Source organism: Lissotriton vulgaris, chromosome 2_1 (genome assembly GCF_964263255.1).
Source record: "Lissotriton vulgaris chromosome 2_1, aLisVul1.2, whole genome shotgun sequence".
NCBI classification, from domain to species: Eukaryota; Metazoa; Chordata; class Amphibia; order Caudata; family Salamandridae; genus Lissotriton; species Lissotriton vulgaris.
Window position 1 is genome coordinate 428,827,010 of NC_141687.1, and position 26,924 is coordinate 428,853,933.

The window sequence follows — 26,924 nt, forward strand, 5'->3', positions numbered from 1 at the left end:
AGACTAGTAAGCCCAGGATGTAAGCCCTGCATGGCGCAGTCATCGCAAGGCCGTGTAAGGGTGTTACCAGAATGCAGACATGGCAGAGACGGGTACTGTAGATGGGTCTAAGCGTCTCCGGGTCTGTTCAGTATCCATGTAAGTGTCTCGAGGTGTGGGTGTCTACTCTGTGTCAGAATCTATCGGCATCTCAATATGCATGTCATCTATCAAGTGTCTCGACATGCGGGTGACATTGCTGTGTGTAATCCGAGTCAGAACTCTTCTAAGTATCTCAATATGTGGGTGCCTGCTCGGTGCTATTATTCATCTGTGTCTCAATATGGGAGTGTTTGCTCTGTGCCAGAATCCCTCTGTGTTTTAATCTGTGGGTGTCTGCTGGTGTCAGAATCCATCCCAGTGTCCCTCTATGTGGGTGTCTGCTGGAGCTCAGGGCAGGCACAGGCGTGATCCAGTTAAACAAGACAAAGAGTTCAGGGACTGCAGATTCTGCGGATCCCAGAAGAATCTGATGAATATGATGCAAAACCAGGCTGGGAAATGGCAGCTTATCTGGGTCCTGCTGCTTCTTTTCTTACCCCAGTATCAATGCATTTCTTACTTGCTCTCCAAAGCCTCTTAGCTTTTGAAACCTCAATGGATGCCATTCTGTCACTATGCCAGGACCCCTGGCAGGGGGTTCTTCGAGTGATTGAATGGTGCAATAGATGGGCACAGAAAGGAGAAAGGACAAGTGAATGATGCTTTGTCATTTTTTGCCTGTAGCTGAGATTTGGCAGATGATGTGCGTTCATTGGCCAATTGGAGACTGCATTCCATTCTCATTTGTGCTTTGTGTTGACTTCTTTTGTTAGAGGTGAGATGTGTTATCTGAATTAATGAATAGTTTTATTTTGCAGACTCATGTGCATAAATTACAAATGTTTAAAAAAAATATTAATTCAGAAAAGAACTACTGTGGCTCATTAACCACACCATCATATTCTAACAAATACAATGTATCAATAAGTATAGGGATAAATCTATACTACTATTATAAAGAGAGAACAGAAACCTTTTGGCAAGGTAAACTCGGGAACCACAGCGCCAATCCACACACCCAATACGTTGTTGTAATCCTCAGGGTGTGTAGATGGACAAAGGCTGCATAAAATAAAAAAAAAGTATATTAAAAAATTAAACTTTAAAAACAAAGTAGTCCCCTGAAACTAGCGCCGGCCGCGACGTAGCGCTGACCGCGACCCACACCTGCGTGATGACGACAGGCGGGGAGGAGCGGTGAGGAGTGGCGCGGCGGCTCAGGTAAGGCGAGGGTTTCGGGCATTGTCGGGGCGGGCGGGGGCCCGGAAGTGGCGGTGAAGTCCGGAGCGCGGCTGAGGTAAGGCAGAGGCGGGAGGCGGGTGGGAGGTGGGAGGCAGGCGCGCAGGCAGGCGGGCGGTATAGGCAATGTCAGGGCGGGCGGGGGCTGATATAGGCAATGTCGGGGCGGGCGGGGGCCGGTATAGGCAATGTCGGGGCGGGCGGGGGCCCAACCGGAACTGCACAAAAGCACAAAATGCTGCCCCCAGCCCCCTTCTGCCCGGGGCAACGCCGGGGCGGGCTGCTAGTCTAATATAAAGAAGTAACAATATAAACTCCTTACAAACACAGTCCTACTGTACAAAACAAAAAAACATGAATCACAAGTTACATGGAAAAAAGGAATCCCAAATACAATAATTCGGTTAATTGTTCAGTATTCTCATTTACAGTTACAACAAGCATTTGCAATGCAATAGGTCTCGCATTTACGCCAGTTTGAGCTATTGACATTGCAAATAACAAGGTCTTTTATTTTTGTTTTTGTTTTAAAAACATAAATAAAAGGCATTGTCATTTACAATGCCAATAGCTTAAACTTGTGTAACTGCGAGACCTATTGCATTGCAAATGCTTGTTTTCATAAGAACTTGTCTGAGTTTTTCCCTAAACTTATATCAGACTTCCATGAAAACCAGTACGCTTCTTTACCGACCTTTTTTTAGAGCCTTCTACTTCAGCTGTAAGAGCGCTTCACACATTTGGCATGAAGAGCATAACATTTCTGTTTTGACAGGCAAAATATATTATACAATCTAATTACTTATTTATATGTTATGGTTCTGTAAGATGTGGCTTGCCTACAGTAAAGTAATCCATTTAAATTGGTTACCAATTGGCAAATATAACCTTCCTTGTACATCTAAAGCACATTCAGCAAGGTGAAATAATGCTACAGTGGCATTTTAAGAAATGTCCATATTACTGATATGTAAAGTTGCTACCTGGAGTCCATACATACATTTACCAGACCATGTGGATTTGGACTCGAGACTTTATATCCACAGGAGACAGGCTTCTTTGGGGAATGTTTAGTGAGGATGGGAGCAGCTTCTTTCTTGTTTGCCTTTTCAACTGGGATGGGCTTCCTACTCTATTAAGGGCTTATGAGTATTGCTGAGAATCCTGTGACAGAGAAGTAAGCTTTACGTTTGAGGCATTTGAGCTGTAGATTACATGCTTTGCATAGTCTGCCATCTAGTGTTGGGTCCAGATGTGTGCACTATCTTTTCCTTCAAAGAAGTCTTTTCCAGTCACGAGGTAGGGTACTCCTCCTTTCGGTGATATTGTGCATGGGCATCAACTCCATTGTTAGATTGTTTTTTCCTCCATCGGGTTCGGATGAGCATTGCTGCGCTCTGGTTCGGCACAGATTCTCGGGTACCCATTGACTTGCAATCCACCACCCTCTTCAGTATTGTTTCTCGATTGCGTTTCCCATTCTGCGCGTTTTTGTTTTGAATCAAAGTACTTCACTCGGAAATTTCAGGGCGGGGTGTTGAAACTACTCAGGCCGAGCTCGCTAGCAGTCGATGAAACAGACTCCATACAAGCTCTGTCCCGGGTGTCGTGCTAAGTTTCTGCTTACCGACTTGCAAAAAGTGTGCGACCTCTGCCTATCCCCGGAACACGACAAAAAAAACTGCAATGCGTGCCTATGGTTTCAATCGAAGAAGACTCTCCATGACCATCGGGCTCGATGTCACGAAATGTAACATCAGAGCGGCTCTGCAACGGACATCTTCGGCGAAGATTCCGACAGAGAAGAATTCCACTCTCAAGGAGCTGAAGAAGAAGCAGAGCATATCTCCGTGTCCGACTCAATCATGGAAGAAGAGGAGCAAGTTACACTGGGTCAACGTACCGCGAGTACACCCTCCACCCCCTTGCCCCAGCACAACAAGAAGAAAAAGGCTCCGGTCCCTCCTCTACCTTCGGGCCAATGTCGGCACAGAGAAAATATTTCAGGCACCCCTGTCCTTGGGCCCAGCACTGAAACGCAAGGAAAAGACTTCAGGCTCAGGCTCGAGCCGCCCCCATGCCGGTGCTGAGCCAAAACCTTCGGCATCTGAACCGAAGCATGTCATGGTTACCATTCTATTGTTACCGAACAGTAAATCTTCTGAGCTGAAAGGTTCGAAGCCTAAACTTTCTACGCCAAAAACAGCAGCCAAAGACAAAAAGACTCCACCAAAAGAGCCTTGGTCCGCCGTTCCGCCTTCGGATCCGAAACATAAAGAACTGGTAATAAATCCAGACACTGGACATAATCATGCTAAATTACCAGAAAAGAGGAAATGGGCCTGCAGGAGGCCTTTAAAGAGAAAAAATGTGGGTACTAACCCTTCTCCACCTTACATTCCACCTCCTTTGCCCACTGATCCCAATTTGCTCATCACACCCACAAATTCACCACCACCACTATCACCTGATCCCCAGGATGAAGGGGATGGGGGATGGGGATAGGCCACAGCATACTGACCCATGGGAAGACTGACAGTGATCCGGACACTAATAATTATCCAGATCTATATCCTTCCAAACCCTCACCACCCAACAACATAGGATACATTGAGCTACTTTACAGGGCTACTCATTATCATGGGGTGGAGCTACATAAAGAGGCCCTAGAAGAGGATTTCTTTTTTGAAACCCTAAGTTCCTTTCAGAGAGCTATTCATACACTACCAATTCTCAAATGTTTGCTTAAGCATACAGATAAGATCTTTAAAGACCATGTGAGCAAGAATTATTATACCCAGGGTGGAGAAAAAGTATGAGCCAGCACCTACTGAACCCTCTTATATCAAAGGTCAGCTGCCTTTTAGACTCTCTTGTAGTTTCCAAGGCCCCTCCTCATGATAGAGTCAAAATTAATTGATACCTCGGGCAAAAGGGTAGCGTCTCGTCACAAGCGGCCAATCATTGGCGCATTGCTAATGCGCAAGCTTTGTTGGCTCGCTAAGACAAGGCTTATTATGAGGAGCTAGATAACCTAATGCAGTTCCTGCCTGATAAACACAAATTAAGAGCTAATGACCTTATTCAGGATGGTAAATGAATCACCAATACCTCCATCAGGTGCGCCCTAGACGCAGCAGACACAGCAGCCTGCGCACTTAACACTAGCATCCTGCTAGGCAGGCATCCATGGCTAAGAATCTCAGGGTTCAAACGTGAGGTTCAAGCCTCTATTCTCAACCAACCATTCGATAAAGAACACCTCTTCGGGCCAACAGTGGACACCACCTTAGAGAAAATGAAGAAAGACATTGAGGTCGCCAAGTTTATGGGGGCTTTGCAATTACCTTCTAATAGGTGATACTTTCATCGCTCCTTTTACAGGGTTGGCTTCAAAAACATTTCCCCAGAAAATCCCTCTTCCTCTTACAAGGGCAACAATCAATCGCCCTCGCTCAAGAGGTTACTTTAGAGGTGGATTTAGAGGTAACAATAGTAAGGGAAGAGGCAGAGGCAACTCAACACGCACTTCTCCTGCAAATACCAAACCGTGACTTCCTTCCGCTACCCCAATCATTCCACTTCTGTCGGGGGACGTCTCTCTCAATTTCTACCCATCTGGAATACAATCACATCAGACAGATGGGTTCTACAAATCATCCAATATGGTTACTGCCTCAAACTTACACTCCCCCAAACATTCCTCCAAGGGCACATGTGATGTCACTAGAACAGCTCAACCTTCTCAAACAAGAAGTTCTCTGTCTCATAGAAAAAGGAGCTATAGAACCAGTCCCATTACAATATCAAGGGGCCTGTGTTACTCCCTGTACTACTTGATTACCAAGAAAGACTGCCCTCTCAGGCCTATATTAGACCTCCGAGACCTGAATCTATAAATTCAATCGGATCACTTTCATATTATGACACACCAACAAGTGCTTTTGGTCCTTCAGCAAGGCAACTTCATGTCCGTTCTGTACTTAAAGGACGCCTACTATGACATCCCAATACACCCCCCTAAGCGCAAATACCACAGGTTTGCGATAGTGGGCCAACATTATCAATTCAAAGTGCTCCCGTTTGGAGTCACTACGGCACCCAGGGTTTTCACCAAATGCCTGGAAGTAGTCGCAGCCCATGTACTTGGACGACTGGCTCATAAAAGCCAGTTTGCAACACACTCGCAAAACAGTACAGCTGCTCCACGATCTTGGATTCACAGTAAATCTGTCCAAGCCCCATCTCAAACCATCTAGCACGCAAGAGTACTTGGGAGTCACTATAGATACACAAAAGGCTCTGGCCTACCCAAATCCGGCCAGAATCTGCAATATGCAGACTCTACTCTCTGTTTCAGCCTCAACACAAATTGCCAGTGTTCATGCAGTTACTAGGAATGATGGAGTCTTGCATCCTAGTAGTCCATTATGCAAGACTTCAAATGTGTTCCCTTCAAGAATGCTTAGCATGTTAGTGAAACCAGTCTTGGGGTCAGTTATCAGATTAAGTGTTGGTGCACGGTCACACTCCTCACTCTCTGCAGTGTTGGAATCAACACACCTTTTCCAAAGAGCGGCCCTTCATCGACTCAGTTCCACAGACCGTGCGAATAGCAGACGCATGGCTCACTGGTAGGGGAGCTAATTTCCAAACTCACATAATTCAGGGCATGTGGGGCCGGCAGCAAATAATAGCTTCACATAAATCATCTAGAGCTTCTAGCCCTCAAAGGCTTTCAAATTCACCTGGTACTTAAAACTGTCCTGCTACGCACTGACAACATGGCAGAAATGTATTACATACAGAACCAGGGGGGACACACTCTCTTCAACTGTTTCAATTAGCACAGACCATCTGGAGGTTATGTCACACAAAATATATCTCCTCACAGAACACCTTCCAGGAGTAGACCAAATTGCGGATCTGCTCAGCACGACTGCCACCTCCACCCTCCAGTTCTCCACCCATTCTTTCAGATGTGGGGCTTCCCAGACATAGGTCTGTTCGCCACGTACCTAAACGCAAAATGCCTAAGCTTTGCCTCCAGGTATCCACACCCATTGTCCAGAGGCAATGCACTATGCAGGAATTGGTCAGGGATATTTACCTATGCTTTTCCGCCTATCCCACTCATTCCGCTAATGGTTGAGAAGCTCAGGCAGGTGTCCTTGACACAAATCCTAGTTGCTCCCACAAGGGCCTGTCAACCGTGGTTCACCACCCTGTTGGAGCTCTCAGTAGTCCTTCACCAAAAGCAACATCTTACACCCAATCTCCTCACGCAGAGCCGTGGAGAGATAAGACATCCAGATCCCAGTTATCATAAGCTTGCGATCTGGCACCTGAAGTCCAAGAGTTTGGCTACCTCAACCTCCCGCCAGACTGCATAAACATTGTTAAAGAGGCTAGACTGCCTACTACAAGAGCTTGCTATGCAGCAAAATGGAAATGGTTTGTGATTTATTGTAATAACAATTAAATCCACCCGCTTGATGTTTCCATTCAAAACATCATCTGCTACTTACTGCATCTCCAGCGTTCAAATTTAGTGTACACATCCATATGCTTACATCTTGCTGCAATAGCTGCATACTTTCAAAATAGACAACATCTGTCTCTCTTCAGAGGGCCTGTTATTAAAGCATTTATGGTAGGACTCAAGAGTCATTCCCCCAAGACCTCCTCCTGCTACAGTAAGGAATCTCAATATTCTCCTTACTAGACTCATGGGTCCACCCTTTGAACCATTGCACAAATGTGAGCTGCAATTTCTCACTTGGAAAGTCACTTTCCTCATAGCTATTACATCACTGAGAAGAGTTGGTAAGCTTCAGGCACTAACCATACAGGAACAATTTTTACAAGTACACCAAAACAAAGTGGTTCTTAGGACTAATCCTACATTTTTACCCAAAGTAAGTTCTGCCTTCCATATCAAGCAATCTGTTGAGTTGCCTATGTTCTTCCCTCAACCAGATTCTGTGGCTGCACATGCTCTACATTCCTTAGACGTTAAAAGACCATTACTCTACTACAGTGGTTCTCAAACATTTGACTCCTGAGGACCCCCATTGAGTCACCACTGGAAGCCGGGGACCCCCAAGCAATTTGTATCAGTTCAATTTCAAATATTAAACCAGTAATTAAAAAAAAAAACACGTGTGCACACAAATCAAATTATCAAAGTGCTAAGGATTTTGGGGCCAGATGTAGACCCATTTTATTTAGCGCCTCGCAACTGGCGACCCATTGCGAGTGGCAAATTGTGAGTCGCTAAATGAAATGTTCAAGAGTGTGTTTTTTCACTGTTCGGGAATGCCAGCCCTCCCAGGGATGGTGGCCTGCTGGGCTCAGCAGACCACCATGTCTGGGACTGCTTTTAAATAAAGCAGTTTAAAAAAAAATGCAACCTGTTTTCCATGCATTAAATTTTTTTTTTTAAATGAAACGCGTTCGTTTAATTTTTTAAGGGCAGGCAGTGGACCTTGGGACCACTGCCTGCCCTTAAAAATTATTTTGCATGCATTTGCAAAGGGGAAGGGGTGGCCCGGGCACCCCTTCTCATTTGCGAATGCATTACTATCTACTTGAAGTAGGTGATAATTGTGAATGTTTTGCGGTTGTTTTGCGACCGCAATTGCAGTCGCAAAACATTTGTACATGGTTTTGAGACTCTCTATTTGGAAGGGAATACCCCTTCCAAATAGCAAGTTGCAAAACCTATTTAGCAAGTCGCAAAAAAATGTCAACTCGCGAAATAGGCTATGTACATGGCCCAATAGGTTTTTGCATGCGCAAACAGGTTCACGAACCAGTTTGCACATATGAAAATGGGTCGCACATCTGGCCCTTAGTATTTTATATTGAAGGAATACCCCCTCTGTCACATGTAATTCCTTTGTTGTATAGCATCTCTCTTACCATTGTAGGATGTCAGAGCACTTTACATCACACACATATAGAGACAATGAATCATACATGTAAATCAGTGTATAGAAAACTTTGCATAAGGTGAAGGGGACTACAAGGTGTAGTATTCACATGCCATTCATACTAGTAGGGATTTTTAAAGAGTGCTTGGTCTGGAAAAGCACAAACTCAGGATTCAGAACATAACACAGTGGCTAGCACTGACTTTAACATTAAAAATTTATTTCAACCCAAATAAATCTTTTTAGCAGCATCAGGATAATGAATCACTGGGAAAAAACATAAGTTACTGACTGGTACCATGCAGTTTACAAGCCGCTCTTTGATGACAGCATATAGGTCCCTCTGCTAGATTCCGATTGTCACTTATGAAGTACACAGTAACAAAATAATCTCTGTGACAAAAGCAGTAACCACGAACCTATGCACATAAATCTGCTTTTTAAAATGCATGTTACAGGTTCTTTGCAGTAGGCACATTAACCATCTGTGCTACATTAGTTAAATCAAAGCTGCCACTGAACAAAACTCTCCTCTCTCTCCAGCAGGTACATTAATCACTGGCATTATCTTGACACTTTTATTGTTGCTCGAACTCTGCTAATTATAGGAGAAACGTTGCTGTGCTTTTAAAACTGCTGCCTATGGACCCGCTGGGAATGTGTCACGGACCCCTGGGGGTCTGCGGACCCCAGTTTGGGAAACACTGCTCTACTACATAGAAAGGACAAAACCTTTCCGTAAAACAAAACTACTCTTTGTGGCTTTGGCTCCACCTAATAAGGTCAATCCCATCTCAAAATCCGGTATTGCACGGTGGATAGTCAAATGCATTCGGTCATTCTATGGCAAAAGTAAAACTAGCATTTACAAATTCCCCTAGAGCGCACTCCACTCGCCAACTAGGGGCTTCTATGGCCTTCTTAGGAAATATTCCCATAGATGGCATCTGTAAAGCTGTAACATGGTCACACATTCACAAAACACTATTGTGTAGATGTTTTAGCAAGACAGCAAGCAAGTGTGGGCCAAGCAGTTCTACGTACACTCTTCAAACCACTACAGGTTAGCTACGGCTTTGGGAGATTACTGCTATATAATCTATGCAAAGCGAAACAAAAGGGGATGATGGACGGAGCGTTTGAGCAAATCAAACACTCACCCCCAGTCAACTGATCTGGGTTTAATCCATCACCATTCTTTAGCTCTCAGCCACCCCAGTTCAGACATGGCCATATGCAAATCAGTCTGACCCTGTGCCTCATGGAAACAGTCCAGCCCGAACTACCAAGCCATGTCTTCCCTGGACCGGAAGCAAGCATCCTGGGACCGGTTTCGGATTCATAATCCTCATCAGCCAGGCTATCTTGAATTCAGTGGCCAAGTGAGCAAGGGACTCACGTCTGAGCATACCCTGCCAACTTAGGGCAAACAAAGTGAAACAAAAGGGGATGATGGACGGAGCGTTTGAGCAAATCAAACACTCACCCAGGCATGGCATGGCAGTTCGGGCTGGACTGTTCCCATGAGGAACAGCATCAGACTGATTTGCATATGGCCATGTCTGAACTGGGGTGGCAGAGTGGGCTAAAGAACGGTGATGGATTAAACCCAGATCAGTTGACTGGGGTTGAGTGCCTGTATTGTCAACGCTCTGTCCATCATTTCCTTTGTTCGCCATAAGTTGGCAGGGTATGCTCAGATGTGAGTCCCTTGCTCACTTTGCCACTGGATTCAAGCAAGCCGGGCTGAAGACGGCTGGAATGCCAGTAACCGGTCCTCGGTAGCTTGTTTTCGGTCCAGGGAAGACATGGCTTGGCAGTTCGGGCTGGACTGTTCCCATGAGGCACAGGGTCAGATTTGCATATGGCCATGTCTGAACTGGGGCGGCAGAGTGGGCTAAAGAACGGTGATGGATTAAACCCAGATCAGTTGACTAAGGGTGAGTGCTTGTATTGTCAACGCTCCGTCCATCATTTCCTTTGGTTTTCCATATAGTCTATGCAAAGCATGTGATCTGCAGCTCACAAGCCTCGAACTGAAAATGCTACTTACCCAGTATGCATCTGTTCTTGGCATGTAGAGCTGTAGATTCATATGCACCCTTTTGCCTCCCCAGGTACCCATACCAGTTGCAGTGATATCTTTCTTAGATACATACACATGGACATATGCATTCTACTACTCTTACTAATTCCATTATAGCCCTCTGCGGGAAAACAATCTAACAATGGAGTTGATGCCATGTACACTATCACCGATAGGACGGGTCACCTACCTTGTGGCAGAAAAAGACTTCTTCGAAGAAAACAAAGTGCAAACATCCGGACCCAGCACTAGATGGCAGACTATGCAAAGCATGTGAATCTACAGCTCTACATGCCAAGAACAGATGCTTACTGGGTAAGTAGCATTTTTCTTCTCTGTAATCCTAATTCTCTCCAAGAGAATCCTCGTCAAAGTCCTAAGCAACTCTCCAACCACCCAGGATAGGAAAACATTTCGCATTTTTCCTTTTGCACCCAGGATTCTCTTGTTTCCGTAAAAAGTCATGACCTATCTGCAGGGCAACTGGAAATATGTGGCAGGGGAGTACAAAATTATGTGGCAGGGTTGGCTAAATTGTGTGACTAGAAAAGGCAAATTATGCAGCACATTTTGTGATAGTATTACTTATTTTTTTGTCATTTTTACACATGGTAAAACGGTCTAGGCACATTTTTCACCTTGTTGCTACCAATTTAACACCCAAATACAGCAACATTGCCCTTCATTATAAATGGTTTGCAAAATGTTTGATCACATTTTGCTAATGTACAGATAAATGGTTTAATTCAATGTTTTTTTAAGTGAAAAATAATCAATTTTGACCATTTTTAACACTTCAACCGTATTCAGAGACTGTATTTTCTCTATTTTCGCACACCTTTTTGATGAAGTGCATGTGTTTAGGTACAATTCTTTTAGACATTATTGGTAAAGCACTCTAGGATCCTGCATGTAGGAAGGATTGGCCTAGAAGAGAACTAGCATTACTGCTCAGTAACCTTTATTTCCCTACTATTGACCAAAATCAGGGCAACGAATTTGAGTTCCTTTGAGCTAAAGGAGTGCTAGACATCAACCTACTCTTGTACAGCACCAAAGCAAAAGCAAGGAGATGGACGGAGTGCTGAAACTTCTCACACGCTCACCCCCGTCACAGATCTGGGTTCAAGCCATTGTACTTTAGCTGACTTCGCCACCCCAGTTCAGACCCAGCCATATGCATATCAGTCTTGATCCTGTTCCTCATGGGAACAGTCCAGCCCGAACTGCCAATCCAGGTCTTTCCTGGTCCGGAAAACAAGCATCCCGAGACCGGTTTCGGGGTGTACAGCTTCAGGCACAAAACAGGGCACCAAGCGCCCGTCGGCCAAAGGCCGTCTCGTAACCTACCTCCGTAGTGCTGCGCAAATCTGTTTGCCTACTCAGCCCCACCCACCGCCACGGTTAAGCGGCTAAAGCTAAAACTCTTGAGAAAACCAAGCAGTTGCGACTGCGAAGACGACATTGATACTGGTACCACTGGTACCAAAACCCATACTCTAAGCACACCATCTACTAGAATGTTTCTGTTAAGGGGCTTTCCTGTTCAGTTTGAGACCTTCAACTTGGAGTTTTAAAAGATTGTTTAAATGATTGACTTTAAAACATTCAATCTTCATTTACCCTCTGGTGTCATCCGATTAAGAAAGAGTCCTGCTCAAGTGATGTTTTTGTAGCACACATTTACTTGAATAAGCAATTGTACGTTTTTTTCTGCTGGGAACATTTTTGAGATATATCTGTTGTGATCTGTGATATTTCCTTATCTAGTCGTAACTATTTAAACTTAAGTCCTTTGAGGTGGTAGTTTTTGGTTGCTTCAAAACAGGAGCAATGTCAGTGCTTCAGAACAGTAGCACTTACAATTATCTATTAGTAGGTCTTGGTTTTACGTTGCAACCCTTTGGAGTGTTATTGCTTTGGGACATGTACTATAGTAGGTTAAGAATGTATATGGCCAGCTGTACTGGAAAGGGCTATTTATTTCATTGTTTTGATCATGCATGGGCTAATCTATTTTCACTCAAGGCACCAGGGTGAAGAAGGAACTATTGTTGAACGTCACTGCTTTCAGATTTGCCAGTTGTGAATTTGCTCTCTTTTTAGATGAAACTTGGTAGACCGGTTAATGAGGGGGGCACTTGAAATATATAAAAATTGCTTCAAGCTTGAAATACTACCTATGAGGAGAAATGGATTGAAAAATCAGGTGAATTATTAGTCAATTGGAAAGTTGGTTTCTGCGAATAATAAAAGGAAGAGTAAAGGATGCAAGCATAGTAATTTATTAGATAGTCCAATTGATTGTCGTAGATAGTGAGAAAGTACAAATTGGGATATCAAAGAGTATGTAGGACGCGAGGACCGGAAATATTTAAATGGTACAAAGGGCACAGTCTGTCCCGCTCATCTTGCGCAGATCTGCAGACAGAATCGAGGCAAATGTGAATAAAATGATATGGAGACATATGCAGTGTGAAAGAGAATGACAGTGGTGCATAATGTGTTACTATCAGTGAATGAGGGGATTATAAATGTGGCTTTGTCTTATGATCTGTGTGGTACCTTCTCACTGGTTGAGCCTGGTTTCGTGGTTTAATCTAGGCCACCCTCTATAGGCATATTGTCTGTGTTCTGTGAAAGTGTGTTTTTGTATTGTTATAGGCCACTTACATCAGCATGGAGTTACTTCTGTAGTTGAGAAGGCGATTGAGGTTGTAGGCATTGAAAATAAAATCCTGACTTTGGTGATCACTCTCAGGATTTGAACTTGGTGATCATGAATGCGGAAAGACTTCTCGTAATGTGCCACAGACATGAGTAGATAGTTATGGGGGTAAGAGGATGTTATTTTGTTGCACCTGGTGCTGTCAAATGTATAGAGTGGGAAAAAAAATCGAGATTATGCTGCCATTAGTAGCTGAGGAACCTAATCACCTTCAAGAGAGGTGGCATTTATTAAACATGAGATGCCCATAATTTGGTTTTTTCCCAAGTCTTTACTTAACATTTGTAACATGTTGGAGGGAGGTATGTATGGCTGTTATAGAGCTATGGGAAAGGATGCTGAGAAATGCCTAGGGGGATTACTGATCTGCTGAGGAGTATGATGTATAATTGTGCTTCAGAAAGCAGTTAGCAGATTGTATTACGGGACCCACTGTCCTGTGTGGAAAAGATAGTGCCTCAAAATGTCCCCTTTTTTTTGTTTCTAGTGGTGTGGTGGTTGAATAGTGGGAGATCTCGATGGTGTCAGGTCCTATGGTTGGTTCTGTTCATTGATGGCTACATCTTTATGATGCTGTGCCGTTATAGCCGTTATGATCTCCTGTTTGGGCAGTGATGTTGTCTACTAGGCATTGTCTGTAATGGACAGAGTGGAGTGGGTCACACTCAACACCTGTGATCCAGCGGAAGCTGTGTACATTTTATAATCATTCACAAATATTCAATACACCATGAACCAAACTATATAATAATTTACTATACCAAGAGTTTGGGCTCATAGAAACTCTACAACCGCTTACTAAACATGAGGTCCTCCGAAAGATCTTTGTAAGAGCTAATAGGCACTCAGATAATTTGGATGGATATTTCCTTCATGAGGACCTGTAATGAAGAAAATGGCTAACTAACAGCAATAATCAACAAATCGTATCATTGTTAAATATTTCCTGTCCTTAAAGACAAACTCAGAATATTTATCAAGATACTTTTATCTAAACTTCAAAATGAATGGTCAATGCACAAAAAGTATTAGAATTATTAGTTATCTGGTTAAATTCAAATGTAGTACAAGTAATATCACAATAAATCACAGTGCAGCGCAAAACATGCATCATAAATCAATAGCTGGCAATGAGGGAAAAGAGATGGAAAGAAAAGGATATTGCATTACAATTTCAGAATGCAATTCGAGGTTTTTTGCAAACCTAAGATCAATGAGCTAATGCACAGCATGCAATAGGCTGAATAGCCATCCCTTCAGCCAAAAAGGTACAACATGACCAGCTAATTAAGTGCAAGGAAAATTTAGAAAAGTTCAGTTCAGGGAAGGTCAGAGTTTTGACTGACAGCGTGTCACGTCCAAAAATGCACGGAAAAAATAACCAGCAGCTGTTCTTTTCTCACAGAGTAATTTATACCTCACAAGGTTTACATTCCAACCCCCAAATGTAGCCTCTTCAGAGAACACGCAGTGTCGGCAATACTGTGCACTGGAGTTTCCAAGCCAGCTATCACTCAGTGACTCCTTTCGTCGTGAGTGGAGCCCAGGTCTGCTGTACGCCTTTCCGTCCATACCACTCCTGCCCAGGGTTCCGGAGAAAATCCGCATCGACCCGGCCCAAGTCATTCTAGTGGCTCCAGAATGGGCGAGGAGATTCTGGTATCCAGAGCTTCTTAAAATGAACATTGATCCTCCAATCAGGCTGCCCCTTCAGGAGGATCTTCTCTCGCTGCAGCAGGGGAGGGTCCTCCACCCGAACCTGTCAACTCTTCGCCTCCACGTGTGGAGATTGAGCGGTGGCAGTTAATGGTTTCTGACCTTCATCCTGAAGTATGCAGAGTTATTTTGGCACCCAGACTAAGACGGTATATGCCTGCCATTGCCAGAAGTTTATATTTTAGTGTACAGAAAGGTCTATTGACCCTTTTTGTGCTTCTCTTTCCACTGTTCTCCTATTCATTCTAACCCTAGCCCAGCGTGTCTCTGCTTGGTACTCTTAAGGGTCCTCTTTCTGCTCTATCTGCTTTTTTTTGCGGTTGCCAAACCAATCCTCTCTCTTTAGGTCTCAAATTGTACATATGTTTTTGAAGGGGTTGACACACTTGTTTCCATCTACACCCTTTGTTATGCTGCAGTGGGACCTTAATATGGTCCTCAGTTTTCTTGTGTGTGCTCCTTTCGAGCCTCTGCACAGATGTCCTCTCTGGCTGCTTACGATCAAGACAGCCTTTCTTGTGGCAATACCATCTGCCCGGAGAGTGAGTGAGTTGCAGGCACTATCTTGTACACCTCCCTACATTATGTCTTCTCCAGACAAAGTGGTGCTTCATTTTTACCGAAGGTGATGACCCCATTCCTTCTGGGTCAGTCTATTACACTGCCCACCCTCTTTTCTCCCCTGCACCCCTCTAAGGAAGAGGAGCATCTCCACCGTCTGGACCCAAAAACTACATTGCTGTTCTCCCTTAACAGCACAAAATGGCTTCGGGTGGCAACCACCTCTCTGTGGGGTATGTGGGAGGTATGAAGGTCGGGCCCTGCAGAAAATGACCATCTCTCGCTATGTTGTTCTCTGCATTAAGATCTGCTATGCCCTGGCTAAGAAGCAGGCCTCTGTGGTACTAAGGGCCCATTCCACCAAGGTAAAGGCTGCGACTACGGCATTGGCTCGGGGTGTCCTAGTCCTGGACATCTGTCAGGCAGTAACGTGGGCATCTTTGCACACATTTGCCAAGCACTACTGCCTGGACAGTCCGGTCCACAGGGACGGGCATTTGGCTTGTTCGGTCCTGCAGGACTTCTAGTGTGAGGTATTGGTCCGCTACCCACTGCCGGGAGAGTATGGCTTGGGTATCTAATTCAGAGGTAAGGAATTTGCAGCTAGAAGCCTGTCCTATGTGAACAAGTTACTCACCTGTGGTTATGCATTGTCTGGTAGAGACAGTATCTAGCTGCAAATTCCTTACTGGTCCAGCCATGTCTCCCCGCTTTGCGAACTGATTTTGTTAAGTCTAGTGTGACTCCCTTTTTCACCGCCCTAGTTTGCATATGTTTACGTCCGTTACTTTGTGGCTCTGTGCTTCTGATGTAGAAATTACAAAAAGTACTGACATCCCATCTGGGTGACGTCATAACCTTCGCTGACGACTTCACGCAGAGCCAAATTGAGCCACCCGACGGCGCGCGCAAGGCGTATTGCTTCAGCAACAGTTTCCAGATTCAAGATGAGGCCTGGGAAATGCAAAGGTAAGGAATCTGCAGCTTGATTGTCTCTTCCAAATAATGTGTTATTGAAGGTAAGTAACTTGTTCTTACGGGAGTCAATGTTACAAATAAATGCAATTGATAATACACTGAAAACTATTTAAAATTTGTTATCGGTGTGCTTTATTTTGTAGGGACTCTGAAAAATCACTGGAAATATTTGATGAAAAATTACATCCTCTAACGGTGAGTGTCTTCAGAACCACATTCTTGCTGATGGAAAGGTTTTCTTTTGAGGCGTTCTACGTTTGCCACATTATAAATAATTACAAATCCCCACTTATATGGAGATAAATATTTCAAATTAACTTTTTGGGGCACAGCCTTAGTTGATTTCAGAGCCTTCTAGAGTAATTGACTTGGCTCGCTATTGGAAATATTGGAAATAGTTTATTTTATGTTTATTATCCAACTGTTAGTTTCAGATTGTTTGTATTGTATGTAGTTTATGATCTTGGGAAAGCATCGGCATATCTTCCTTATTGTAGCTGTTTTCTCTTTCGGAACCATATTTTGTTTCATTAAGTACAGCCTATTGTTCTTCATCATAGTTATTGCATTTTTATTTCTTTTTAGCACTTGTACTTTGTCCTGGAGCTTTACTCAGATGCTATTCCTTTTCGCTTTAAATTTCTTTCCTGAATACATCTACTTTCTTATTGAATCTTGCAACTCCCCCCACTCTGTTACGTACAAGTTTAAAGGCCCTGTTTTAGGTGAGATGGGCAGGACAGCTGGGGGAATCTGTTCTTCCCAATGCGACTGTCCACGGAGCAGTGAAAACAAAAAAAGGACCGTGATCTTATAAAGTATAAACTGTGAACGCACTAGACCAGCTGCTGGACAAAGCAAATTTACAGAAATCTGGAAGATTGTGGAGTTCACAGCTGCAGCATTCTCCAACATCTGTCACTTTTCTCAACTTTTCTTACAGGATTGAAATTGTCATCCATGAAAGGTTATAATTAATATCCCCATACACCCATTTGTAATGAAAAAATGTAACAAAAATTGTCATGTTGCTGCACAGAGCATCTGTGTTCACCAGCAGTCTGTAAACGCTTGCTCCTGTACTCGCTATTTGTCGGTGAATATACCTTCATGCAGTCACCACTTGAGGATGGATGTTCATGCCTGTACTTTCTAGTTGCTGATGGAGCATAGCCTTTCCTCTGTCTCTTGAGCCTGTATTTAACTCTGCATACCACAACCTTTCTGGGGTGCCTAGTGTGATGCTGTGGGTTTCCATTGGGAAGATTTTGGCTTCTCCACCATCGTAGCCCGCTTTGGCCATGATTTTTTGTTATTGAGCATTTTCCACCTACCTGAAGTAGTAAGACATTAGATCGCAAATTTAACGAGCCATTGAAACTTCTACAAAGGGATTCATCAAGGAGGTCAGTAGTCTTATTTAATGGTGTGTTGTAATCATAACTACAATTGGCCATCCTAAGGAAACTAACTTTTTTTGCAGCAGTTAAAAGTTAGTAAGAACTTTGCGGATACAATATGCAGAATAACCCCTTTCAGTCTGTATTTGTAAACCTGCGTTCGAGGCATGTGGGCTGCTGAATTCATATCTGTGCATAGATCGCCGCCTAGTGTTGGGTCCGGATGATTGCACATTGTTGTCCTGGAAGAGTCTTCGAAGTATCACGAGATAGGTGGCTCCTCCCCTGGACTACAGTGCGCATGGGCATCGCCTCCATCCCCAGATTGTTTTTTTCCGCCATTGGGTTCGGATGTGTTTCGGTTCCCTCTGTCGGAATCGATAGTTGTTTAACTTTCCTAACTTGAGACCAAAAGGTCTTTAGGACTTGCGTCGGTATTGTCCATCGTTCGGGTTTGTTACTTCTTCAGCTCCGAACTCTTGCTGCCCCTCCGCGAGCTGTCGGCGCGGACGGGCCTACACGACGCTCCAGACTACTACCATGGAACGTACTCCGTTTAAAAGGTGCCCGGTGTGCACCTCAAAGTATTCACACCTCGACGTGCACCCAGTGTGCAACAAATGTCTGTCGCCGGACCATGACAAGGCCAGGTGTATGGCCTGCTCAAAGTTCCGGTGCAAGAAGACTCTCAAGCTTCGTCGGGCCGCTAGACTCCAGGCCCACTTATCAGCGCCCCTGCCGGACGACATCTTCGAGGAAGACGTTGGTGACGACACCTTCCTACAAGTTTCGGACTCCAGCCCAGCGTCGGAAGATGAAAACTACGACGCGGGGGACGAGGAGTTTGATGAAGGCGTTGGAGAGGTAGGGGACGACGACGGGGCCATTGCCACCGTGGGGGATAGCTCAGAGGAGGAGCACCCTCAGACTGACTCCGGGGTCAATCCCCATGATACGGCCCAGGTCGAGGGATCGCCTCCAGGCCTTACCCAAGACCTTACTACTCGTCCCACGGCTCCGCCTACGGGCCCGGCCACGGACATTGGTGATGCGCCACTCCTGGTAAAGAAACTGAAAGTGAAAGTCTCACTGTCGGGACTTGAGGCTCCAAAAAAGCCCAAAATGGCCGCCAACATCAAGAGCCAAGCCAAGATGGCCGACCCGAAGACCCTGGTGTCGAAGCCGAAGGCAAAGACGACCGACGCGGCCGCGTCGGCGCCGAGGATGGTCGAGGTCGACGACCCGAAAAGACCCTCGAAGAAGCGTCAAGACGACCCCAAGGCTCTGGCTGCGCCGATTCAGGCCGTCAAGGAAAAGGGTGGTGACGTGTCGGCTCCGAAGATCGTGCCTTCACTCGCCGACCCCACTCCGGCCTCGGAGGAATCGCTCGAGCCGGTCCAGCCCTCACCGTCCTTAACCAAGAAGGTCACGGAGTCCCTTCAACGAATTCGGAAGGACGCAGCGGCCCCGGAACCAAAGAATGTGGTGCCGAAGCCTGCACAGCAGACGGCCAAGGCGCAGACGCCGATCCGCTTCATGCTGCCGCCGAAGAAGACGCCGAAGGCATTCGCTCCAAGGCATGGGGACGAGGTGCCTTTGAAGCCGGTGTCGACGCCCAAAGCGTCATTGGTAGTGTCGAAGCTTCGGCTACAGCCACTCGCAGAAGAGGAGCGTCGAGAGGTTGTCATCGACGCCGACACAGGCAAACTCTCTCTTGAAGAGGAAAATCACCACGGAGCCGGTGTTGGAACATTTTCGTATTCCACTCAAAAGGAAGTTGGACTCTGCGGGTACCTCTGCCCATAGGGAGCCTGCATCTCCACAAAATCTAGAACTCTCACCAACTCAGTCTAACACTGGGGAAGGTGACGGAGATGAGGAGGACGAGTACAATTATCCAGCGTACTCGGATCCGGAGGAGGTCAACGAACCTTGGTCTGCTGGAGGCGACCCGGTGGACCCTCAGTCCGGTCACGAACCGCAGCTTTTTGCAGCAAAAACTTCTCCAACAGAGGACTCTGCAGCCTTCAATGCTCTGATTGAGAGGGCTACAGCAAATCATGATGTCGAACTCCATGCGGACCCTGTGGATGTCGATTTTCTGTTTGACACTTTCTCAGTGGCTGAAAAGTCGGTCAAAACATTGCCTATGCTCAAGGGAGTGCTGAAGCACGCGCCAGAGGTCTTCAAGGAGCCCACTCGGGCGCGAGTCATCAATCCTCGTATTGACAAAAAATACAAGGCAGCGCCCACTGATCCAACATACATCAAGGGACACTTGCCACTGGATTCGTTGGTGGTATCCAACGCACGCAAACGGGCGAACTCGCAGACCACGGGTGATGCTCCTCCCCCAGACAAAGAATCAAAGATCTTTGAAGCCTCAGGCAAACGTATTGCTGCGCAGGCAGCTAATATTTGGCGCATTTCGAACACGCAGGCCCTACTTGCACGCTACGATAGGGCGCACTATGACACCCTTGAAACACTTCTGCAACACTTACCTGATCAGTACAAAGAGGCAGCTGAAATGTTGATTCAGGAGGGGAAGCTCATAACCAATGCTTCCATTAAATGTGCATTGGATGTGGCTGATACCGCCTCCAGGGCTGTGAACACTAGCGTGTTACTGCGTAGGCATGCCTGGCTTAGAATCACAGGCTTCAAACCAGACATACAGACAACCATCTTAAATCAAACAGTTAATCCAGACCACCTGTTTGGCCCTGAAGTGGACGCAACCCTTGAGAAAATAAAGAAAGATACGGACACTGCTAAGTCTATGGGGGCCCTCCAGTCACAGCAGTTTCGGGGTGGTTCTTTTCGCCGCTCCAATAACAGAGGCACCTCAAGGGGTCAGGCATCGCAATCCACGCAGTATTACAAAAGCAACACCCAGACCTCATACACCAACAAGGGTAGAGGCGGTTACAGGGGCAACAACGTCAAAGGCAGGGGACGTGGAAACAACAGCTCCAGGTCCTCCACCACCAACAAACAGTGACGCCTTGTCACTGCCCCCCGACCACACAACACCAGTCGGGGGGAGACTCCAGCAGTTCCTGCCCGTGTGGAAATCCATCACCACGGACAGGTGGGTCAAATCTCTTATTCAGTACGGTTACTGTCTGGAACTCACGTCCACACCACCAAACATACCTCCAAGAAGCCGTCCTATGTCCGGCGAGCACTTGCTCTTGTTGCAGCAGGAGGTCAAAGTCATGCTGCAAAAAGGAGCGATAGAGCTCGTGCCACTGCAAGAAAGGGGAACAGGAGTTTACTCTCTGTACTTTCTAATCCCCAAAAAGGACGGATCCCTCAGGCCCATCCTGGACCTCAGGCCCCTCAACCGGTACATTCTGTCGGAGCATTTCCATATGCTCACGCTGCAGCAGGTTCTCCCTCTGCTTCAGCAGGGGGACTTCCTGGCTACGCTAGATCTCAAGGATGCATACTTTCACATTCCCCTGCATCCTTCACACAGGAAGTACCTCAGGTTCACAATCCAAGACCAGCACTATCAGTTCAGGGTTCTGCCTTTCGGAGTCACCACAGCGCCAAGAGTTTTTACAAAGTGCCTGGCGACTGTGGCGGCGCACCTACGGCGCCAGAACGTCCACGTCTATCCGTATCTGGACGACTGGCTCATTCAGGCACGTTCGGAACAGCAGTGCGCAAACCACGTGTCCCGCACCATTCATCTCCTGCACGATCTGGGATTCTCACTGAATTACCCAAAATCACATCTCCAACCCGCCCATGTACGGCAGTATCTGGGCGCGACAATAGACACTCTGGCAGCCACTGCGCAGCCAAACTCAGTGAGAATCGCCAGTATCCAGACGCTGATCCAACGATTCAGACCACAGCACTCGCTTCCAGCGAGGGTGTTCATGCAGTTGATAGGCATGATGGCCTCCTGCATCTCCATCGTCCCGCACGCGAGGTTACATATGCGTCCGCTCCAGGAGTGCCTAGCACGTCAGTGGACTCAGGCTCATGGGCAACTAACAGACCTAGTGTTGGTGAGCGGTCGGGCATACAACTCTCTGCATTGGTGGAATCCACAAAACCTTTGCAAGGGCCGACCGTTTCAAGAGCCAGTGCCACAGATTATCCTGACAACGGACGCCTCTCTCCAGGGTTGGGGAGCGCATGTACTCCACTACACAGCGCAGGGACTATGGACATCACAGCAGAAGAAGATGCACATCAATGTGTTGGAACTGATGGCAATCTTCATGGCCTTAAAGGCGTTCAAAGTACATCTGTGCAACAAGGTCGTGTTGATCCGGACGGACAACATGACGGCCATGTACTACATTCAGAAGCTGGGAGGAACACACTCTCCGCAGCTGTCTCATCTGGCTCTGAGCATGTGGAAGTGGGCCATTCAGAGGAACATCTTCCTCATGGCGGAGCACCTCCCAGGCAAGGACAATCAGATGGCGGACCTGCTCAGCAGGCACAGCCACCAAATGCACGAGTGGGAGATACATCCATCAGTACTCCAACCGTACTTCCAAAAGTGGGGTCATCCAGAGATAGACCTGTTCGCCACAAGGGAGAACGCAAAATGCCAAAGCTTCGCCGCCAGGTTCCCACACCCGCAATCGCAGGGCAATGCGATGTGGATGAACTGGTCAGGCAGATTTGCGTATGCTTTTCCCCCAGCACCTCTGATTCCGCTGGTGGCACGCAAGCTCAGGCAACACTCGATGACTCTCATCCTGGTTGCTCCAACGTGGGCTCGCCAACCATGGTACACCACGTTTCTGGAACTTTCCGTGGTACCGCATCAAAGGCTTCACCTCACTCCCAGCCTTCTGACGCAGAGCCATGGCGACATTCAGCACCCAGATCCGCAACAGCTCAACCTGGCGATCTGGCTCCTGAAGTCCTAGAGTTTGGCTACCTCAATCTTCCCCCCGATTGCATGGACATCATTCGGGAGGCAAGGAAGCCCACTACTAGAGCATGTTATGCGGCTAAATGGAAGCGGTTCGTCATTTATTGTGCGAACCACAACATTGACCCGCTGGATGCTTCCATTCAGAACATCATTTATTACCTGTTCCATCTATACCAATGCAATTTAGCGTATTCTTCCATCCGCATTCACCTGTCTGCAATGGCCGCATACCTCCAGAATAGGCGGCACCTATCACTTTTCAAGGTTCCTGCTATTAAGGCTTTTCTGGAAGGGCTCAAAAGCGTCATTCCACCACGGACGCCACCAGCTCCAGAATGGAACCTCAATGTGGTTCTTACAAGGCTGATGGGTCCTCCTTTTGAGCCACTGCACTCTTGTGAGCTTCAGTTTCTAACTTGGAAGGTGGCTTTCTTGGTAGCAATTACATCGCTACGGAGGGTTAGTGAGTTGCAGGCACTCACCATCCAAGAGCCTTTTTTCCAAGTGCATGCCAACAGGGTGGTGCTCCGCACTAACCCTAAATTTTTGCCTAAGGTGGTATCTCAATTCCACTTAAACCAGACAATCGAGTTGCCAGTGTTTTTTCAAAACCCCGAGTCACTGGCGGAGCGGATGCTCCACACTCTTGACGTTAAAAGAGCCTTAATGTACTACGTTGACAGGACAAAGGATTTTCGAAAGACCAAGCAACTTTTCGTTGCATTTGCCTCACACCACAAGGGTAACGCTATTTCCAAAGCTGGTATTGCTAGGTGGATCGTGAAATGCATTCAGATCTGTTACGCTAAAGCTAAACGCACTCTCACAATTCCACCAAGAGCCCACTCCACCAGAAAGTTGGGGGCCTCTATGGCCTTCCTTGGGAACATTCCCTTGGAAGATATTTGTAGGGCAGCCACATGGTCTACCACACATACTTTTACTAAACATTACTGCGTAGACGTACACTCCAAACAGCAGGCAGCTGTTGGACAGGCTGTTCTCAAGACACTTTTTCAAACTGCTGCAGCTGGCACAGGCGGCCGCCAATGAGGGGAGCACTGCTATGTATTCTATGCACAGATATGAATTCAGCAGCCCACATGCCTCGAACTGCAAATGCTACTTACCAATATGCATCTGTTCTTGGCATGTAGGGCTGCTGACATTCATATCGCCCGCCCTCCTCCCCGGCGCCTGTAGCAGCTGCAGTATTTCCTATTTACGCGCATAGCATGGTCATCACTCACATAGTTCACTCCATCTCTGCCAATGGCTAAAAACAATCTGGGGATGGAGGCGATGCCTATGCGCACTGTAGTCCAGGGGAGGAGCCACCTATCTCGTGATACTTCGAAGACTCTTCCAGGACAACAATGTGCAATCATCCGGACCCAACACTAGGCGGCGATCTATGCACAGATATGAATGTCAGCAGCCCTACATGCCAAGAACAGATGCATACTGGTAAGTAGCATTTGCATTTCGTGCATTTGACCCTCATAATAAAGTACTTGTCTTGCCATTTGGTTGTGTAATGAATTTAGCTCTAAACCTAAACACTGAGCTTCTACTTGGTCATTCATGATTCCCCTTTGAAAATTAGCCTGACTCCTTTCTACAGATGCCAGTAGATTCCACTAATAAATCTGTACCCTGCTTTATTAAGTTTATACGAAAAGGCGGTATTCTGTCTCCTTCAATCGGGCCTCACTGATCCTTCTCCCTTATACTAACTGAATTAAGAATCTCAAAAAGAAATGGTCTGGCCGTGGGTAGGTTTGCCTGGTAAGCCTAAAGTTACTACATAAAGTTGGGTGAGGTGGAGGATGCAAGACTAAGGCGTGTAATCAAAAAAGAAACCCAGGGTATTGGGTTCTTAGACCTAGCCTAAGATTAGGTCTTCTGGGAAATGTGGTCAGATTAGAGCCTGAAAGGAAGAAACATTTCTTTCTTGAGTCCCCACACTCACCAGGGTTTCCCCACGGTGACATGCTTCATCATTGGGGCCATCCCAACTCTGTACGAACTGGGGCGTGCTACGACTTGCGGAGTTACGTAGGAGCACTTTTTTGTGGAAGACTGTGTGGTGGAGTGGATGTATGTTGGTTAAAAATACTGTTCTAGTGGCCCTAAATTATTGTATTCCTGCTCCTAGGTTGGTATGGTTAAAAATGGGGTTGACACTGCATACCTATCTATGATGAGAAGGGAATCACTGTGTGGTCGACATGTTTCAAGCTACCCCTAGCTTTTCTTCAGGACCACACAGGGACCAGCCCTGTGTTTGCCACTCCTGCATTGACCTTAATAGGAAAAGTAGTAATAGATATAAACAAAGTGAACGCTGCTACTAATAAGGGCATGCGTTAGAAATACATACGATTGCTGGTTCTCGTTGTGTATCTGTAATGTAAAAGAATAAAGAAAAAACATTAGATTATACACCCCCCTCCTTGAGTGAGGGTACGTTCACATTTACTCTTCCATTCTGCATTCTTATATGGGTGGTATGCTCCATATGGGTGCGTGCAAACTTCCAAGGCGTGGGTGGTTGTGCCTAGAAGAATCTTAAAAAGTAAGCAATTATGCATGCGTGGCGTGAATTCACACAAAGAACTTCAACATGTTGGTTAACGTCTGGTTTGAATACACAAAACCTCCCCAGCCATCATCTGTCATTCATATGGGCACCACTAGTTTGTTAAAAATCAAATTGCAGTGATTGGTTTCTGAAACATGCTTTGCTCAATTGTTAATCTCACCTGTAACTTTGATGATTAAAGGACTTGTTTTCATGGTACTAAGTCAAAGCCAAGCTTGCTTGTGAATAGGGAATGATAACCAAAAGTGCCCTACACAGTTATGACTAATAAACTTCCAGCTCCTCTTTTTAACACAAATTTGGCACCCCAATCTCTTTTGATTTCTTTATTAATATTTGTACAAATAAAGAACAGAATTAATTCAGATTGTCTTCACAAGTTAGCAGTCAACCGTTTGGGGTTTTCCAAGAAGTTTTTATTTTATTTATAAGCAATATACATTTTCTCTATATTTAATTACACAAAATTCTCTATTTTTCAGCGAGAAGGCGTTCCTGAGGATTACTTCAAAAATGACCCTGACCACAAGCACATCTACCGTTTTGTACGAACATTGTTTAGTGCAGCTCAGCTGACCGCTGAGTGTGCAATAGTAACATTGGTAAGCAGAACAGAGCCTAAATTAATTGTTTGATATTCTCCAGTGTTAGAATTCAACTGTGTACTGTCATAAATATGTTTTAAAGAATTATTTTTCTTTTGGTGGTTACCAACTTTTTTTTCTGTTTTTTGTATATTACTTTAGTTATAATTTCAAGTGAAGGGAGAATTGTAGAATGATACAAGCACATGCACTTCTACCGCAGTCTTTAAAACATAATGTACGCCATATTGGATCTGGAAATATTTAGTGAGCAGTCCCCCTGTAAGCCAGTAGGTGATGTTGTTCAGCTCTGGATGGTGTAATCGGAGTTGTCCACGCCAGTTGTAACGTTTGTGGTGCCTATGTAGGTGCCAATCCATCGTGCTGGTGCAGTTATTTTCTTTCCATGCCAGTCAGTGCAGATCCAGACGACATGGCGGTTTCCATCCTCTGTGGAGACGAAAGTCTCTGGGTTGGTCGCGGAACCCAAGATTCTCATTGCACTGCAAGTCATCTTCTGGTAAGTCCCACAAGCAGAGTAAGAGGTCAAAGAGGTCTTAGACTTTTCCCTGTGCAACAAAGTCATACAACAAGATACATGAGGATCATCATTTGAGGCCTCGCTCTGCAGTTGAGCCTGGCTGGCTCCGCTCCTCTCGGAGTCTCCGGTAGCCGGAGCGACATCCACCAGCCCGAGTGAGTTTATGCACCTCATATTTGAGCGGCTGTTCCCGCTGGTGCACCTCCAAGGGCTAGTTCTCAGTCAGCAGTCCCCCCTCCCCCATGGCCCCAGTCCGGTCCCTTGGATGGATCCGGACCAGTGCCGGTTGTGCCACGTAGACATTCGACTCAGTCCCCATTGTCTTCCTTACCAGACTCTGACAAGTAGCTTAACGGGCGCCATCTGACACAGTCTGGAGACATGCCTTCCAGGCCGGAGCCCAAGCCCTATTTTATGGGTTGCGACTCAGGAGGGTTGGGCAAGAATACCAGCACATACACTTCCAAAAAATGGACTGGTGTGAAGAATTGGCGGATGTCAGCGGACTGGACACATCTCCAAATACTGGCATGCTCTCTTCTCCTACTGTGGCTATGT

At 46.0% G+C, this 26,924-nt stretch overlaps 1 protein-coding gene across 1 annotated transcript in view; it reads left to right on the forward strand.

The window, feature by feature from the left end:
* CCNYL1 (cyclin Y like 1) overlaps positions 1–26,924 on the forward strand; it is a 409,830-nt gene that overhangs the window by 203,098 nt on the left and 179,808 nt on the right. Inside the window, exons 6-7 of the mRNA XM_086955331.1 lie at positions 16,468–16,519; positions 25,724–25,843. Of these exons, the coding sequence (XP_086811457.1) occupies positions 16,468–16,519; positions 25,724–25,843 (172 nt within the window). The remainder of the gene's footprint in view (positions 1–16,467; positions 16,520–25,723; positions 25,844–26,924) is intronic.